The sequence below is a fragment of the Acanthochromis polyacanthus genome, chromosome 13 (assembly GCF_021347895.1).
Source record: "Acanthochromis polyacanthus isolate Apoly-LR-REF ecotype Palm Island chromosome 13, KAUST_Apoly_ChrSc, whole genome shotgun sequence".
Lineage (NCBI taxonomy): Eukaryota > Metazoa > Chordata > Actinopteri > Pomacentridae > Acanthochromis > Acanthochromis polyacanthus.
In genome coordinates, this window is record NC_067125.1 from 38,187,217 (window position 1) to 38,205,399 (window position 18,183).

At 45.4% G+C, this 18,183-nt stretch overlaps 1 protein-coding gene across 5 annotated transcripts in view; it reads right to left on the reverse strand.

Moving 5' to 3' along the window:
- The window catches only part of kmt2a (lysine (K)-specific methyltransferase 2A), a 41,846-nt gene that overhangs the window by 4,853 nt on the left and 18,810 nt on the right, over positions 1–18,183 (reverse strand). For 4 of the 5 annotated variants that reach the window (XM_051957521.1, XM_022200952.2, XM_051957519.1 and 1 more), the window contains exons 12-33: positions 17,973–18,086; positions 17,550–17,734; positions 17,107–17,283; positions 16,519–16,629; positions 16,100–16,173; positions 12,309–12,523; positions 12,110–12,204; positions 11,890–12,027; positions 11,636–11,794; positions 11,353–11,464; positions 11,165–11,243; positions 10,859–11,019; positions 10,590–10,736; positions 7,784–10,448; positions 5,046–7,685; positions 3,721–3,789; positions 3,416–3,642; positions 3,049–3,123; positions 2,756–2,930; positions 2,242–2,349; positions 2,040–2,120; positions 34–163 (exon numbers count right to left, since the gene is read on the reverse strand). In XM_051957521.1, the coding sequence (XP_051813481.1) occupies positions 34–163; positions 2,040–2,120; positions 2,242–2,349; positions 2,756–2,930; positions 3,049–3,123; positions 3,416–3,642; positions 3,721–3,789; positions 5,046–7,685; positions 7,784–10,448; positions 10,590–10,736; positions 10,859–11,019; positions 11,165–11,243; positions 11,353–11,464; positions 11,636–11,794; positions 11,890–12,027; positions 12,110–12,204; positions 12,309–12,523; positions 16,100–16,173; positions 16,519–16,629; positions 17,107–17,283; positions 17,550–17,734; positions 17,973–18,086 (7,937 nt within the window). The remainder of the gene's footprint in view (positions 1–33; positions 164–2,039; positions 2,121–2,241; positions 2,350–2,755; positions 2,931–3,048; positions 3,124–3,415; positions 3,643–3,720; positions 3,790–5,045; positions 7,686–7,783; positions 10,449–10,589; positions 10,737–10,858; positions 11,020–11,164; positions 11,244–11,352; positions 11,465–11,635; positions 11,795–11,889; positions 12,028–12,109; positions 12,205–12,308; positions 12,524–16,099; positions 16,174–16,518; positions 16,630–17,106; positions 17,284–17,549; positions 17,735–17,972; positions 18,087–18,183) is intronic. The other variant, XM_051957520.1, reaches the window with a different exon arrangement.

Sequence of the window (18,183 nt, forward strand, 5' to 3'; positions counted from 1 at the left end):
TCAAGTCATTCAAACAAATTCCCAAGACCTCACCTTTCCATCATAATATTTCTCCCGCTTGTCAGTGAGCACAGACCGAATGACATTTCCAGAGTATTCAATGATCATCTCCCCCGTCTCAATGGTTTTCTTGCAGAACAGACCTCGGCCATGAATAGGAGACCTGCATGGATGCAGTAAATCACAGTAATGTCATTTCAGCCTTAACTGTCATTAAAGCCTTATGCTTGGTTTGAGAGCCTGCAGAGAACAACTAGCTGGTGTTTATGCAGACATATTCAACCTGTCTCTATCCCAGGCAGTAGTCCCTCGCATTTTCAAATGATCCACCATTATATCGGTCCCTAAAAAAACAGACACATCCACCCCGAATGACTTTGGGCCAGTGGCGCTCACATCAGACGCCATGAAGTGCTTAGAAAAGCTGGTCCTCACACATAAACCACATGGTCCCGGCCACTATCGACCATCTCCAGTTTGCCTACCGCACCCAAGAGATCAGTGGACCATGTGGTGGCTATGACTATACACCCCCTGTCAAAAGTTTTAGGACACTTTCTCATTCAAATAAAGTAGAACCTGTCCTACAACTTTTGACAGGGGGTGTATCTACCAAATTTGGCACAGATATGCAGCACATCAGGCTGAACAAAAAAGTCAGTGACAGCCACATTCCAAACCCAACAGGAAGTGAGCTATTTTGCGTTGAATGTCAGATTTTGCCCATTTTTCATTTTTTTCTAGAGTGAACTCCTCCTAGGGGGAAACTCCAATTCACCTCAAATTCGGCCAGTACATACAGGAGGCCTTAATGAGCAAAAGTTATTAAAATCTTTTTCCAAAGTCAAAGGGCGTGTCCGTGGCGGCCTCTGGAATTTTGATCCTTCGCCATGAAATTTCAAATGCTGTGTAAATGCCCTGAACATGCTCCAATCTGCCTGAAACTTTACATGTATGATCAGAGTCCTGCCCTGATCACATCCATGTGATGAAATACACCCCCTGTCAAAAGTTGTAGGACAGGTTCTACTTTATTTGAATGAGACAGTGTCCTAAAACTTTTGACAGGGGGTGTATATCACACCCTGCAACACCTGGACAGCAGCAGAACATATGTCAGGACGCTCTACCTGGACTACAGTTCTCATTTAAATACTTTTCGGCCAGGCAAGCTGATGCACAAGCCGACAGACCTGGGTGTCCCGTCTCCCACCTGTAACTGGATCCTGGATTTCCTGACTGAAAGACCGCAGGTGGTGAGAATGGGAGCATGTGTCTGCTGAGAACACGGTCAGCACAGGATCCCCACAGGGCTGCTGTCTCAGCTCAAATCCACCACTACAGACTTATCGGGACTTATCCATCGGAAATTATACAACGACCGAGCAGCCTTGTGTTCTGTTCTTTAACTCAAGTTCCAAGAAATCCCCACACAAGAATTCCTATGTGACTAAACTGCCTGTCCATGAGTACCAATGGCAAATAAAAATCTTGAATCTTTCCGTCTTTATCTGTAGACATGTATAGTATAGTAACACTATGAAACTGTGGTGATGTGAAAATCACCAAAATTAATCCTTTAGTGAATTATGTGCAACTCACAGCTTCGTTATAAAAAAACTAAATCTCAGCTTAAAATTAAGATATTTAATTGAAATCATATTACGCTACGTGTCTCGTGTAGAAAGTAACCAGATTCTGGAAAAAAAAAATTAAAATTCTGTGCTCCGGTCAGGTGACAAAAACTCAGAGAATTTCAGGCTGAATGCTTCAATCCTTTCATTTGGACCTTCCCTTGTATTAACCAGCCAGTGTATGGAGACCTGGCTTAAACAATACATTTCAACAGCTGCCAGTAAATCGTTACAAAGAGTAGAATTAAAAGTGACGGAACTGTCAGCTGACCTCAACATAAAACAAGCAGGAATTTGCATTATCCATGAAGTTCAACAGCTGATTTCACACAACCTACTTCTTTCTACTTTGATGAGCCTCGATTATTTATGAATGACTGACAGATTAAACACCATCGATCTCACCTGTAGACTCCAACCGTTTCCTTGGAGGTTGCCTTGAGCTGTTTGAATCTCACAGTCAGTGGTAGCTCCATGGAGGCGCGTCTGCATTGACAGCATGAAAGTGAAATGTTAAGGGAATAATGTAAATAATTTCATCACAATTTTAGCAAATCCTGGTTACTGTAGAATAAATAAAAGGGTTTTTGTCTGTGCTATAACTAACCTGGCAGTCCTCAGCTGCCCTTCATCATCATCGTCTTCCTGCGGCCTGTACTCAGGAGGCTGGCGATGTTTCGAGGCCAAGAAATTGAACATGTCAAACACAGACCTCCTGAGTAGAATAGAGAATAGTTAGACAAACACACAAAAATAATAAAGTCAGAAGGAAGATTCCCATTAAGCAAAGCAGTATCCATTCACATAGTGTTTTCTGTGTGCACTTTGTGTGTTGTTTGCTAACAGTCTGCACCAGCAGTACCATGCTGTGATAATGAAGTGGTTGTACTGTTGTGATTAAGTGCCATTACTGCTCTGATTGACGTCATCTGTGATGGAACTAGTCACCAAATACATAATACCCTCAACCAGTTAAAAAAATGTTACTTCTGGAGACGTTTGGCTACAACAGGCTGTGGAATAAGAAGCCTGGTCTCTAAGCATTACGCCTCTGTGGTAGAAGAGCACTGTTGGTGCACTTTATTCTCCTACAGATGAGTGTGTGTCGGCCTGTTTCTAACCTGTGGTGGATCTCTGCACGAGCCGAGCCGTGGGGGTTGATGGGAGGTTCATCGGTTTCCTCTGGTTTGTGGAAGCGGAAACGGTAGCTCCGGCAGTGTCTGGAGCCGTACAGCTGCTCCAGAAGGAAGACCACAGCCTCATGGACGACTCCCAGCATCCTCAGTCCATTCACACCTGGGAGGAGTGGAGCAAGACCTTCACAGTGAGTCGCCCATTCAAGTATGCAAATATATATTTGTAAAACATATGCATTGTCTTTTGATATTTTTATGTTGTCAGAATGATGCAATACCTTCAAAAGAGAGCTCTTTGAGTCGAGCATTGGAGCGAGCTTCCTGCACTTTATCAGTCAGGGATTTCCAGGCCTCTGTAGGGGGAATTTCCCAGTGTAAGGATTACTATTTTGCAGCTGCAAGTAACATCTGCCCATAAAATGATTTTTTTACCATAAGAGAAAAGCTTTAATACACGTGAAATTTGATCCATACAGGTAACATTTAATGTACACCGTGTGATAAGTTCTACATTGAACAATCAGTTATATCTAAGCAGACAGTCTGTTTCATACTAAATGCAGCGAGGATATCTGACCCAATTTGAATTTACAGTAACTGTTAAAATGTCAAGGTGTAGGTGGTGACATAGTTTTTTCTTCTCACCTTCAATACTTTCACAGCGGATGTGGAAGCCGTCCTCACTGCAGATTTCAAAGATGATGCCCTTTTTGGGTTTGCTATCCAAGCCGGCATCCCTGCTGTTTCCATCCTGGTCGGGTGGTGAAGCCACAGGAACAGACCCTGCTCCTCCAGCTGCCGATGGTTTGTCTTTTCCCACTACTCTCCCTGCTAAAACCTGCCCTTCAGGTGTCTTCTTTTTCCCAAGTACACTAGAAAAGATGTGAATCAAGTATTAGAATTACATTTTTGATCAGTTTGAAGGAGGGTGACATATTGATACTCCATACCTCTTGTTGGTTGCCTTATCTGGGGGTTTGCCTGTGTCCATAGGTTCAGGGGAACTCAGCTCCTTGGTGCTACGTGGAAGAGAGATGGGAAAGGTTCATAAAAGGAACAAAGTTTCTGTGAAATACTTTACTGAACAGCTGTTTTAAAAACTATAATCGAACTAGGGATGGGAATTTCGACTAATTTCCCCACCGACTAGTCGCAAATTTTATTTGCGACTAGTCGACTAGTCTATAAAGCCAGAAAACCTGCAATTTAGCGGCCGGGGGTGGCAGGGGCCGGCGAACCCGGCGACGGGCTCCGTGGTCGGGCAACTGGGCAACTCTCGGTCTCGCCGCTGAGAGCCACAGGGGCAGGGCAGCAGAGCGTAAATCAGCACCACAGTATTTTGACGCAGCAGATGACAAGGTCGCCTGTCGGCTGTGTAAACTCGCTGACCCCCAATTTCCACATGACCCCCAATTTCAGAAAATAGACCTGAAGCGAATCTCCAGTGCCGTGGCGTGCGCCGGTGCTTCAGGGACGTGGCGCTGGCGCTCCGCATCGTGTGCAGTGGAAATTGTCTGATAGAAGAGAATGGGTTCTAAGTGCTGCGCAGTACGATTCAAGAGCGCTGCGCGGCGATTTCGCGTTATGTGGAAATTCGGGGTTACGCGGGAGCGTCGCCATCTTCCCACTTTACCTTTCCAAACTGTCTTCCCCAAACTGTGTGGCCCCGCCCCCTGCTACATGTGCATGTGAGGGGAGGGGAGGAGGAGCAATTCTCTCCCTGGCTGCTCAGCCTGTTTACAAAGAAGCCGATGCAGAGGCACAAAGAACAAGGTGCATGATGCTTAATGCAGCGTTTAACCGACTAGTAAAATACTAAACGTTTAATAAATGAGTAGGCAGTTAAATGATTAAACGACTAGTCGCACATCCCTAAATAAAACATTATGCAACCACCACAGATTGGCAATTAAGGGGTTCACTCAACGTGAGATTTTACTTCTCTTTGCCTGAACGGAACTTTTGTGGAAAAATTTTTGTTTTGGAGAAGCGCCTGATGAAAACAACAATCACATTTTTAAATGTGAAAATAATTACATTATCACTATGAATGTGTAATAGAACTGTGAACAATCTGTGAAATTTAGTTTAAAAATTTCAAGAAAATCCTAAAATTGTATATTTTTTCTAAATTCTAAATGTTACACATTTATTATGCATTACTATCTTGACCAAGGATACTGCAGAGTTCTTCTCAGTACTCATGTAAGCAGGAATAAACTCAGCACATAACTGTGATACATTTCAAGCAGCCAGAACCACAAGAGTGTCTCACCTTGGGTTTGAGGATAGAGGCCTTCCTACAGGGTTGCTGCGATGCTCCTCTGCCTGAGAGGCCTTCAGCTTCTTCCCACTGCTTAGGTCTGGACTCTGCCTGCTCCTCTTTGCTTTCTGTTTGCCTTTTTCTGCTGAAACTGCAGCTATTGTGGTGGAGTTCAGTGGCCTATGTTCTGATGATCTGGGAATAGGAGTTGTTCTACTGCTGTGGGAGTGTGCAGAGGCCTGTGTCTGTGTGAATACTCCAACAACACGTCCTTTTGCAGGGCTGAGAGGCGTGGATGGGCTGGGAGCTAAAGTTAGGGTTTTGTTTGGACAAGAGTCCACAGTCTGGGCTCTGTTAATGGGCTGAGATTGATGCTGTAAGTGGACATTGTTGCCTTCTTTGTCTCCTTGCTGGTTGACAGCCATGCTGATAGTCTGTTGGGAGGGCAGGACGCAGATGCTACTAGCTATAGATGTCTGAACAGGGGAGCTAAGCTGTGACATCAGAGGAGCTCCTCCTGCTGATTGAAGGACCACTGGCTGATCTGACAGGCCCAGGCCATGTGGACCTGCTTTGAAAAGGAGGTTGCTAATTGGTCCTGTGATCTCTGTAGAGCTGAGGACAGGGGTGGAGAGTGACACTGATCCTGGTGCAAGGAGGCCAGCAGCACCACTAGGGGGCACAGACACTACATTCAGCACTGACTGACTGGGATTAAGACCAGAGACGGTGCAAGGAAGGAGATGAGTGGAGGAATCGTGACCCAGAATACCAGTCTGGGCAGGACCAGGAATCCTCTGTTGGAGGAGAGTAGTGGGATCTAAGTACATAACCCCACCTGATTTGGGTCTCTTGATAATATTAGGAACCTTGCGTTGGGAAGTGGAGAGGGTGCTTAACTCAACCAGGCTACCAGGCTGTCCGGGAATGCTAGCAGTAATCTGAGGGGAAGACAGGTTGATGAGGGTCATGTTGGGAGGGCCTACTTCAGACGGGGCCAGAGTGGGCTGGCTACGAGAGCGGGCCAACTTTTTGCTTTTTCTTGGCAGAAGACGAGATATAGGCCTCTTCTTGCCATGAGCAGAAGCAAGCACAGTTGGGGAAGAAGTGAGAGAGGAGGGACTGGAAACTATAGCAACACTGGGGCACAACTCATGTGGTCGACCAGCCTCCGAGACCAGAATCTGGGATTGGTCGTGAGGCTGAGAAGGCAAACCAATGAGAAGTCCTGAGGTGGTGCTGGGTATTCCTGTCTGGAAGCCTGTTTGTGTAGGTCCCGCAAAGGTGTGAATCTGAGAAGGGTGAGGCATGGTGCCCAGGAATTTGCCACCAGCGGGAATTATTGGCTGAGCTGAAGATAAGCCCGTATTCAAACCCGCTGTGAGTGTCATGGAGCTCAGTACTGCAGAAGAGCTGGTGTCCATCACTCCTGTTGCACTGATTTTTTGTGTGACACCGTTAGGAACAGTCTGAAGAACATAGAGAGGCTGGAACTGCTGATTGACCACAATGAGCTTGTCGGGGCCTGGTTTGATGACTGCTGGGCTGGAAACCTGAGCCTGGGATGGTCCTGGGCCAGGCACGGGGCTGGGGCTGCCTGCAGCTGAAGCTGGGAGGTACTTCTGACCCTGAAGAGGCAGGGAGGGAGAATTGGGCAAACCAGGAGTACCAGAACTCCTGGGAACATCCTGATTAGCTGGAGGTTCAACCACCTGGCCAATCGCAGGGCTGGGAATAAACTGTTCTGGAGTCATGTGACCTTCTGTGACCTGTGTCTCCCTGTTTCCCAAAGTTGTAGCATCATGCTGATTTTCTGATGGAGACACACCTGGTCCTGCTCTCTTCTTGTCCCCACTCTTTTCTCCACTGATAGTTTCTGGGTCAGAGTTCAAGCCCAGCATGGTGCGGTCTGAGGTATTTGATATGAGACTCCCAGGAGTGTGGTTCTGGCTGGTGCTGACAGTAGGGCTACGTGTGGTGAGGACAGAGAGGTCAGATGGTAGCTCCAAGGGAAGATATGGCTCCTCTACAGATATGGAGCTATTCACACTACTCTCAACAACCCCTCCGCTTTCAGCACTTGGCAGCGGCTGGGAAAAGTCATCAAACAGAATGTCTTTACGCCTGTTGACATCCACTCCAACATAGCTCTCGTCCAGTAGCAGCTCAGAGGAGGAAGGCTCAGATTGTTGACCCAGAGCCGGCAGCGACATGGAAGGTGTGTTCAGGACAAACTCCATGATGTCTGATGGCAAAATGTTCCCGCAGTCATCACTGTTGTTGTTGTCAGAGTCTGATTTTAGCAGGTCTGTGCTGAGGGACAACTGTGCCTCAAGAGGATCCTGACCCTGACTCTGGGGCTGGGACTTGACCCCGCCTCCCAGAGGAAGACAGTTTTCCTTCTGGTTCTTTCGGCTTTCTCGCGTGTTGCCACTAACCGCTCCACCACTGTTGTCAGTCTCCTTGCTTGAGTCGTGGGAGTCGGGTTTCTCAGTGTGCCTCTCTCTGCCTCTCCTCTTAGGGGTGGTCTTATGCGGCGTGGAAGAGGAGGTGGCTGTAGTGGTTGTGGTGCTGGTGGTGCAGATGCTGGTGTCGCTCTCGGAGCCATCATCAACGCCATCAAGCTGTCCGATACGCTGCTTGCCTAAGGTCCTGTTGAGCATAGCAAAGACAATATGTCAGACTACCAGAGACAACAGAAAACAGTCACAAATACATTTTGGATACTGAATGAAAATGTGTAAACTCACAAAGCACTCAGCATGTCCTCTTCAGCTTTTTCTTGAGCCCTTTGTTGTTGCTGCTCCTCGTCCTTTAGGAAGCGCTGAAGCTGGGATCCCCTTCCCAGACACTGGTCTAATCCTTCTATAGATGGTAGGCCTTCACCAGGGTTAATTATTGTTCGGGTGAAGTTGTAGTAGTAAGGATCTTTACCCCTGTGTTTCATTCCACTGTCTTCATCCTCTCCACTTTCCCCTGATGAAGACGAGGTGCTCATATCATCTGCTCCATCCACCTGACCCTCAGCTGACTTCTTTCGGCCACCAGTTCTTCTCTTAACCACGGCTCCAGCTCCGTCCCCGCTGCCGTAGAAAGGAAGGTCCTCTTCGCCATATGAGCGAACCCCGTAGAAGGGTGTGAGGCCAAAAAACATGTTCGAACGTGCCCGGGCGCTGCGACGAGGGTAACGTCGCTTAGCTGACCCTGATCCATCACTGTCATCTTCATGATGTTTGTCCTCCATACCTCTGTCATGGTCATCTTCTGGGCCGTCACCCTCGTCCTCGGTGCCTTGAGCGAGGAGGCTGTGGTGGTCTCGGAGCTCACCGCACGGGTGATCTTTGTGCAGATCATCTTCCTCTGTCTGAGTCTGGGTGTCAGATTCAGAACTGTCACTACTGCTGGCAGAGGGTGAGGAGAAGAGAGCAGAGCGAGCAGAGCGATGGGTCCCCTGGCCAGCAGGAGGGACAGTGGAGGCAGTGGTGGTTGGACAGGATGAAGAAGAAATACCACCAACAGTGCTGGTCCCATTAGGATCAGTCTTGATATCAGTCTTCAGTGGAGGTGCAGTGGGAGGTTTAACTGACCGCTTTTTCTCTCTGGAGGACAACGGCAGCTGATTAGTTGTTTGTTTGGTGTGAGGCTGGGAAGAGGTCTTCACTCCTTTCTCTGTGGCTAAACTAGCCTGCTGCAAGCTGTCCAGACTGGAGCTGTTGTTCCTCTCGGGACAGGAGTAATTTTCTCTGCTCTTTGAGGACGACCTGTCCCCTCCCTGGTTCTCATGCTTGTCCCCCTGAGCCTTCGAATGGGCTTTGGTGCTGTTTCCAAGAACTGGAGTTTTACTATTGCTGCTGTTGTGTGAGCTGGGGTTTGTAGCGTGTGTGTTGGAGCTGCCAGAAGCCTTAGTATTATTATTGAGAAGGGGAATTTTGTTGCTGTTGTTGCTGTTTTGAAGGGTCTTTTCTCTATCGCGGTCTTTGGACACATCTCTGCTGCCTGCTGTCCGAACTTTGGGGTGTTTGTCTTTGGCAGCTGAGGCAGCAGCTGGGGAGGCCAGATGCATGGAGCCTCGTTTAGCAACATCATCTTCCACTGATGTCCTTGATGGCCAAAGGGGCTTCACAGCTGCTGCTGTGGGTGGACCCGATGAGTAATCACTTGATTTCCGTGTATTGGATTTCTGAAATGATGGCTGTGGGGAGCCAGATTTCCCAATGACCGAGTCTTTATGCAGTGAGGATGGTATTAAATTTCCAGTGCCACTACTACTCTCCTTCCCTGAGCTGGGCTTGTCCTTGCACTGGATGTTAGAGGTGGGGGTGGACCGGTGACGAGGCAACAAATTGAGGCTTGCAGAAACATCCTGATCTTTGCTTACATGCTTCCCTTGCTTGTCTATCTGCTTGGTGCTGCTACCTCTTTGCTGACTTGTGTGAACAGCAGTGCCCACAGGAGGGGAAGACTGGCCTGAGCCTGCAGGAGCCAGTCTTGGGTTCTTGCTTTCCCCTCCAGTCTGTTTGGATTGACTGCCAGGGTTCCCATCTTTCCCTGAGCCAGAGTCTTTGTTTCTCTCTGTGCTTCTATGACTGGAATCTCTAGAGGGAGGTCTAGCTTTGTCAGAGTCTCTGCTTGAAGGTCTGTCTTTACCTGGGCCTGAGTCTTTTCCTGTTTCCCTGCTATATTGTCTATGCTTATCAGAGTCCCTTAATCCTGAATCTCTATTGAGTGACCTAGCTTTGTCCATATCCTTATAGCTGGAATCTCTAGAGGATGATTTGCTCTTGTCTGTTTCTCTAGTGCTCGAGTCTCTGCTTGACTGTCTCCCCTTCTCAGAGTCTCTTTTTTCCTGTCTCCCCTTTTCTGAATCTCTTATGTGATCTCTACTGGAAGTTCTTCCTCTCTCAGATTCTTTCAAACTCGAGTCTTTGCTCAATGCTCTCCTCTTTTCTGCCTCTTTGGCTGAAATCTCTCCCTTATCTGAGTCTTTGTGCCCAAGTTCTCTGGAGGATCTACTTTTGTCGGATTCCTTAGAAGCCTGGTCTCGACTTGACATTCTCCCCTTTTCTGCATCTCTCAGTCCTTGTTCTCTGGACAGCTGCTGTCTGTTTCTGTCTGTGGAAGACAGTCTGCCTCTTTCATCATCTCTCTGGACTGGGTTCTTTGCTGAGTCTTTGCTGAGGTGTTTGGACTTTTCTGGGTCTCTCGCAGGGGAGGGAATGAGGGGAGGGGGTGAGGTAAGAGGTCGTGACAAAATGTGAGGTGGGGAGGTCAGTCCTCTCTGTCTGTTCAGCTGGTGGGGAGGAGGAGACAGCGAAGGGGAGCTGTGACGACGTGAGTCAATGTTTCGCATGCCGGGGTTCACCAGGGAGTCTCCCACTGTTACAATCTCATGGCTTTGGGGCTGCGAGGTCCCTCCTACAAAATATAGGAAGTGGAAATTAAAATGGAGGAAAAACAGGGCTGTCAACTTCAAAACTAATAAATATCAAAATAATCTCTAACTATGTGATTTAATTCTAAATCTTCGAATTCAAAAAAAGGAAGGTGTGTTTGTACCTGGAGATGGCATGGGCCTGGGGCCTGAGGAGCGCTGACAAGGGGGGTAGCTGGGGTGTCGGTTCCTGGTGTAAACCCTGAGTTTGGGGGTGTTGGCAGGGGAAAGGGTATCAGAGCGTCTTGGGGATTCAAATGGATCAGGAAAGTCTACATATGAAAAAACAAGAGAGATGAATGCAAAACACAGTTTGGTCTAGCACATTATTATACCAGGAATGTGACATACAGTAACATATGAAAGCCTGAACTATGTGAAGACTGTGGATTACCTGTTATGGGAGGTGGGCTGTGTGCTATCGTGCGATTCTCCTCAGGTGCCATAATGCTCTTCAGATCAGACTCGGCCACTGGAGGGTGACAAACTAGGATCCTACAGGTATATACACAGCGCTTTCGAGCATCTAAAGTACTCCAGTACATCCTTGAACACCTGGAGAGAAGAGAGTTTTTTCGTTTTGTTTTAATTTCCTCCAGCACTTACATGTACTTTAATTGTGGAGAGAACAGTAATGGTGGGACTTAAAATAGCACGAAAAGGCTTTCAGGTAAATTAAAAGTTTTAAAAAAACACTCACTGGTATCCTACAGGGAACAGTTTGCGTTTGCAGTCTGAGAGTTCAGTCAGTATTCCCAAACAATCAATGGTCATGGAGCCTGCAATAATGGTGTTTAAATTTAGCATTTAAGAGACACAGAGTAGGTCAAAGAAGCAGTGAGATAGATGACACTTCAACAAACTGACATTCACCAGCAGTCAACCTACCTATCATCATGTGGACATTTTCAGGCTCCAGTCCTGCCAGCCACTTCCTCCTGAGACTAATGCCCTCCAGGTCCACTAGGATCCTGCGGGTCACCTCAAACCCGGACACCACCTCGAGGTAAAGAACACAAACAAAGAAAGGTGAAGTGAAAATAAATTGAGAATCAAACCACAGTTCCTGACATGCTTCGTCTGTACAACAGAGCTACTACTTTCTGCTTGGCAGCATTTTATATTCATTAATTAGCTTATATATATATAGTAAATAACAAGATTTCCTTACTTCTCCTTTAATGAGGTCCCTGTGCTTTGGACAGTAGACTTTCTTGTCTTCCAGGAAGACACAATGGCACTGGCGGGCACACATGAAGTGGTAGTTGCTGGTGCAAGAGGTGAGGCAGCAGCCAACTGTGGCCCCTGGCTTTTGACACTTCTCACAGCGCTGAACAGCAAAGCACAACAGCTCATAAGTGTCTGTCCAATAAATGTAAACTGTAAAGGGTGGGAACTTGTGAGGAACAAAGTGTCCTGTCTTACCAGCTGTTTTCCCCTGAGAACGGCCATGTGAACATTTTTCAAAGAGCCATCATCATCTTCAAACACCTCGGCAGACCACAGGGCACAGTTCACATGGGTCCACTCATTCTGACCGATGTACAACAGCCTGCCACCCTCCTGAAAAACACAGAAATGTTGCAAGTGACACAGACTCAGCCGTATGCGTGTTGAAGCAAGTTGAAACCCATTATTGACTTACATTAGTGTTCTCATCTCCGTACTTCAGACAAAGGACACATTGCCTGTTGTCAGTGACGCCTGGAGGGGGAGGGAGCTCTGGGCTGTCTTCACGATCTAAAGAGAAAACATCAAACACAGTTTCAATTCATGAGCAGATCGATGATGTGCAGAGACAGTTTGTACGTACATATTTCTATTGTATCTGTGGTTTGCCTTACCAGGTAGGAGTGGAGGTGGTGAGGGTAGAGAGGGAGGGACTGGAGGTGGGGAGGCTGGAGTATCTGGTTCACCAGGGGTCTTGGGCCGGGGAGCTGGGATGATCTTTTTCATGAGGTGGGGGTGCTCAGCACGGGAAAGCTCCTGTCTCTCTTGCCACTGGGCATAGTTGTGGTCCAGGGATGGAGGCAGCACAGCATTTGGGAGGAGGCCACTGCTGGGGAACAATGGCACAAAAAGACACTATCAACTGACAACCTAATAGTAGTAATATTGACTGGGTAATGAGTGAAGTTGGGCCTCTATTATTGCAAAAGCCCTGGTGTAAACAACAGAGCAATACCACAGAACTTCAAAATACCCACAGGCTTATTATGTGGGTTTACAGCTTCAGTGAAGCCTAAGGACATGAAAAAAGACTACAAGATATCAGGCTTAAATATATGAGGTGAAGATTGTTTTACATCAACACAACAGTGATCACCTCTGATTTATAGAAGGTATTATGGACTTCTAAGGAAGCTTCTGTGGCATCTGGAGGGGTTTTCCCCAAGACACTTAAGGTGACTGTGAAAGGAATGTGAACCATCAAGTTCAATAAATTAAAACAAGTGACAGACCAACAATAGATATAAAAGGCTGTGGCCGTCTGACTGATGTAGAATAACTTAACGTGGGTCACTGTCTGTCTTATGATAGAATAATAACAAGCAGACACATTTCACAAAAACTAAATTAAACAAAAAATAAATGAGTAAATCACAAACACCATGTGACAGGTGTTTCTTTCTAAAAGAATACACATGAGATAAATCTAACTGGCATACAGAGTATAGCTACGTAGGATCTAAGGATTTCATCCCAAGGAGATAAAAAAAATTCTTCTGAGCAGTAAGTGAGCAGTGACACCAGTAATAAATAACCACATCCAAAGAGTTCTCCCAAGTCAGGTTTTGCCAAGTCAAGCAAGGCAGGGTAATTGGTGTGATGTGAAGTCTCACACTTAATAAGCCAGCAGACGCATCAGAAAACAAATCCATCCAGCAATGGCCACAGGATTCACTGGGTGGATCATTGGTTTCCTGGACTGGCATACTGATACACAACGCAACAGAGCAAACTGACAAGTAAACCACAATTAGACCACAAATATGTATCAAAGAGTCTTCAAGTGAAATGTGACACTGCTACGGTTTGCCTCCCACAAAGCCTGGAGGCGAAGCAGAATAGATGGTCTGGGAAAGCTGACAGCTAAATATACTGTAAGTGAGCGAGTGATTGAGTGAGTTAGTGAATGAGTGAGAGAGTGTGACTGAGTGTAAGTGTCTGAACATTCCAATATGCAGAGTGAAAAAACCTTTTGATTCATTTACAAAGTCAAAGGCTCACATTGCCACAAAAAGTGTCAGTGAGCTTTCAGCTATTCTCTCTAATGGTAACAGATGAGCCTCCTATCTTTTCAACACAATCAGTTACTCATTATGATTCATTTGCTGTTAATCGTTGCAAACAAATATACATTCGTCTATGTTTGGTGACCTCTAAAGTACATTTCTGCTAACTGCTCACACGCTGAAATGAACTGAAGTAACTAAGAGCTAATGGGAGTTAATTTCATTGAGTCTGCATTCTCTAGTCAATAAAGATGGCAGCAGATATTTTAAGAATCACACTGCTCTGTGTTATTCAGAGCATATGGGCCCCTACAGTCACCACTAAGCTGTCCACTGGGACAATTAAATCTGAGAAAATGTGGAACCAATTTTATTACTGCAGCTTTAAAGTCCCTCTCCGGTTGTTGATTAAACCTCTAAAAACTCATCTCTGCGCATCACAGTTACATATTTAGAAGTTTTCCCATGAAAACAATCCCTCACTGCCTTGAAATGGCCTTGATGTGACTCTACACTTTTGCTTCCTTTACAATATGCAGATTAATGAAATCCCCGCCTCTGTGTTCACCTATCCCTCACTACTTGCTGCATCTAGAGCACACCAGCTCAGCAACAATTTTGTTAGAAATTACTCTGCGCTACACAATGGCAAGTTGTAAAATTGGACTAACTCATAAACATTCTGATTCTGCTGAAACAATAATACGTAATCACTACAAGCTAACAGGATTGGTTACTGCTTTATTTTACATGTAAAATCCTGGAAGTCTAAATCCAAGTTTTTAGATGGTTACTGGTATACAGCAATCTCAAGGACACAACACTCAGCTAAGGTATTGACTGCTTTTTTCACTCATGATACATCTTCTGGTATCTTAAAACACAATATGGACATGATAACAAGGTAAAAAAAAATTGATTACAATTATCATTGTTGTGCAAGAGGGTCTGTTGAAAGATAAGCCACTTTGCTGATTTTCTCTACTCAATCAAAAATGTTTTTATGTCGTTAAGTCTTTCAGTTTCTGAGAAAGCTTTTTAGTTGCGATTCCCACAGCATGCCCCCAACATCTTGCAACCATTCAAAAAGATCAAGTGACTATCATATGACATCTTGAACTTCCACTAAATACCTCAGAGTTTGTTGGTACAGACAACCCACACATTTTCCAAATATTAGTTCACTGCTGGCGTAGTGGTTAGCACTTTTGCCTTGCAGCAAGAAGATCCCCGGTTCAAATCCCGGCCTGGGCCTGGGATCTTTCTGATGGAGTTCGCATGTTCTCCCTGTGCATGCGTGGGTTTTCTCCGGGCACTCCGGCTTCCTCCCACAGTCCAATCATATGCTGAGGTTAATTGATTACTCTAAATTGTCCGTAGGTGTGAATGTGAGTGTGTCTGTATATGTAGCCCTGTGACAGACTGGTGACCTGTCCAGGGTGTCCCCTGCCTTCGCCCGAGTCAGCTGGGATAGACTCCAGCACCCCTCATGACCCTAGTGAGGATGAAATGGTGTATAAAGGATTGATGGATGGATAGTTCACTGCTTTCTGGTTTCCTCCTATATACAGATGATGATACAGCGTCTACCAAAGAAACCACATCTTACTCCTCATTTCAATAATTATAGGCCAGCAGTTCATGAAAACTACATTTTTCCAAGCTTTTTGAACAAGCTCACATTACAGGAGTATTAAAGTCAAAATTTCTTCTCTATAATTACCAACATAACTTGTACTACAAATTTAGAAAGTAATGGCTCTTCACACACTTCACAATACTATTAAGGTTAAAAGTGTTGTCTGTGAAGGGGCACTGCTTGAGCACTGACTGTTCATATTAGTTTGAGCTTTCATTTGAACTTTTTTTGCACTTTGGCCCAATTTTAGGGCAAAACTTTTAAACTTTGAAATTACAGTAAAATGTCAATGGAAACGGTTAAAGTAGTAAACAGACTTGCTCTTATATAGCGCTTTTCTACTCATCAGAGTACTCAAAGCACTTTTACAACAATTGCTCCCAGTCACACTCACACACTAATGTGCAGGTTGCTAATCAACCTGCAACATCAGTCAGTATACATTCATACACCAGTGGAACAGTCACTGGTAGGCAATTCGGGGTTCAGAATCTTGCCCAAGGAAACTTCGGCATGCAGCACATGACTAAGCAAGAGCGGGAATCAAACCGCCAACCCTTAGATCATTGGACGACCCACTCTACCACCTGAGCCACAGCCGCCCCATAGCTGCTGCATAGTAATAAAAAAATTACATTATAGCACTGTAAAAGTACTCTAAAACCAACTTCAATACAAACAATGGATTTTGTAACACTCATAACAGACACTATCTCATCTCATAATCTCTTGTATTTGCTATGATGTAACAGACACTCACTTGGCAGAGACTTTTTGCCTTTCCCAGAACCTGGACTCTTTCACTTTGAACCATGGGAAGATTCGGTCCATTTGCTGAAACAGAAAACATTCAGTGGAGGTTACAAATCAGCCTATTCAAGCAGTTGCACAAACCTGCATTTGGGGGAAGACAATGACTAGTGACACTGCCCTCACTTAAGCAAGATACCTAAGGAGTAACCCAAAACAGAAGATGAAGAAGGTATCCTTTTTTCAGTTATTCAAAATATGTATTTGTGAGTGTGCATGTAAAAATAACTTATAAAAAACATATAAACTATTCGATATGAACCAAAAGTGCAGACATGCACTAATGTCAGGGTGAATTTTATAAACTGATTGTACTTTAAATGTATTTCAAGTGGTCTTGTGAGACTTGTGTTGATGTGAGGTTCTTACCCGAATGAAGAAAGATTTCACCATGCTGTTGGCTTTCCTGCTCTCCGGCTGTCCTCCGTCACTGTTGATGGCTGTCTGAATGATTCGCACGATGTCATCACTAAACTCCAGCTGGGAGAGAAATGATGAACACAAATTACACACACATAACTGTTAAAACAGTAAGTGCTGATGAACATTGGACAGCATTTGTGGCATCTGTGCTCATTTACCATCATGAAGTGTTGGTCTGACCTCAGACTCAAGAGAATATTACACATGCAACAATGAAATCTACGACAAAAGATCTTTTGGACTGAGCTGATTTTTAAAAATGCACAAACTGCTTTGAAAGTGCTCATGATGACATCTGAATAAATCTCCACTCTTCCAACACGGTATCAAATCAGCAGGACAGGGTTGCATAGGAAATATTTACCCATGGTGAGTTTGTATAGATACTTCACATCCCCGAATAAAAGCACTGTGTACAGATGCAGCAACTGTTTTTGTGTTTTGTGGCAGAAAACACATTTTCATACGGTCTCTTGAATCTGCAGCGGTTCCAGTTTGCGAGAAAAGCAGAAATACTGAAAACAACATGCTTACCAATGATTTGTACCGGCCTTGATCCATCTTTTTCTCAATAGACTCCAGGTCTGGAGGGGAGTCACTGGGAGGTGTGGAGGTGACCTCAGTCAGGACTGGAGGATCTGGGCCCTCTGGGGAACGACGGGATGGAAGACTCTCCTCTGTCTCTGGATTCAGCTCTGGTGGCTTCACCGCCTGCCCCAAAACCAGAGAGTAAAGCTCTCACTAATAATAATGTTCATTAGGCTGAGGATGAAGCTGTTTGTAACACAATCTCCTGTATATCCGTCAATATTTACTCTGCATTCATAATTACGCAAAGTACACCAACACCACTACAAAAGCAATGAAAGTAAATGCAATGATGCTATAATCTCAGTTACATAAAAATGTAAATGTTCATGTTTGCCATATGGTAACGCTGGCAAGGAATCAAAGTCATTCGCATGTGTGTATCTAACCTGTCTGTAGCGTAACAGGTGTGTGGATGTGCGTGAGTTCAGCAGTGCAGTGAGGACATGGCGAATGCAGCCCTGAAGCTCCCTCTCCAGCGCTGTCCTCCACTCGGCTGGATGGCGTTCAGTACATTTGGTACACGTGTAGGCAACGCTCTCTGGCAGCTTTGACAGCAGTTCGTACATTTCATCTGAGGGACAGCGAAATGACAGGTCATTATTGCTACCATTATTAGGTTTCGGCATCTCATCTGCATGACAGCGCTCACAGCACAGTCTGTCATTCATCTGCTAAGACAGTGACAAGTGACAAGGCAAATGATGTGCAACAAGCTGCTAAAAACTAGACACTGCGCTCCACTTGTGAAGAGCATACAGCCAACTTGTGTTGTAATATTACCTTCCACAGCACTTATGGGGCTCACTAACCTGTAAGATTCTCACACTTGGCATGAACCCAGTGGTTGCATCGGCCACACTCCATCATCTTGCTGTCATAGTCATCATCATCATAGCACTTATCACAAAGTGGGCAGAAGTTCCCTGAGAGAGAAGATGATAACAAGTACAGTAAGCTTTGATCACTCACAATATTGCTTCCATTAAAATGTTATCCTTTTATTGGCTGTCACAATGTCGA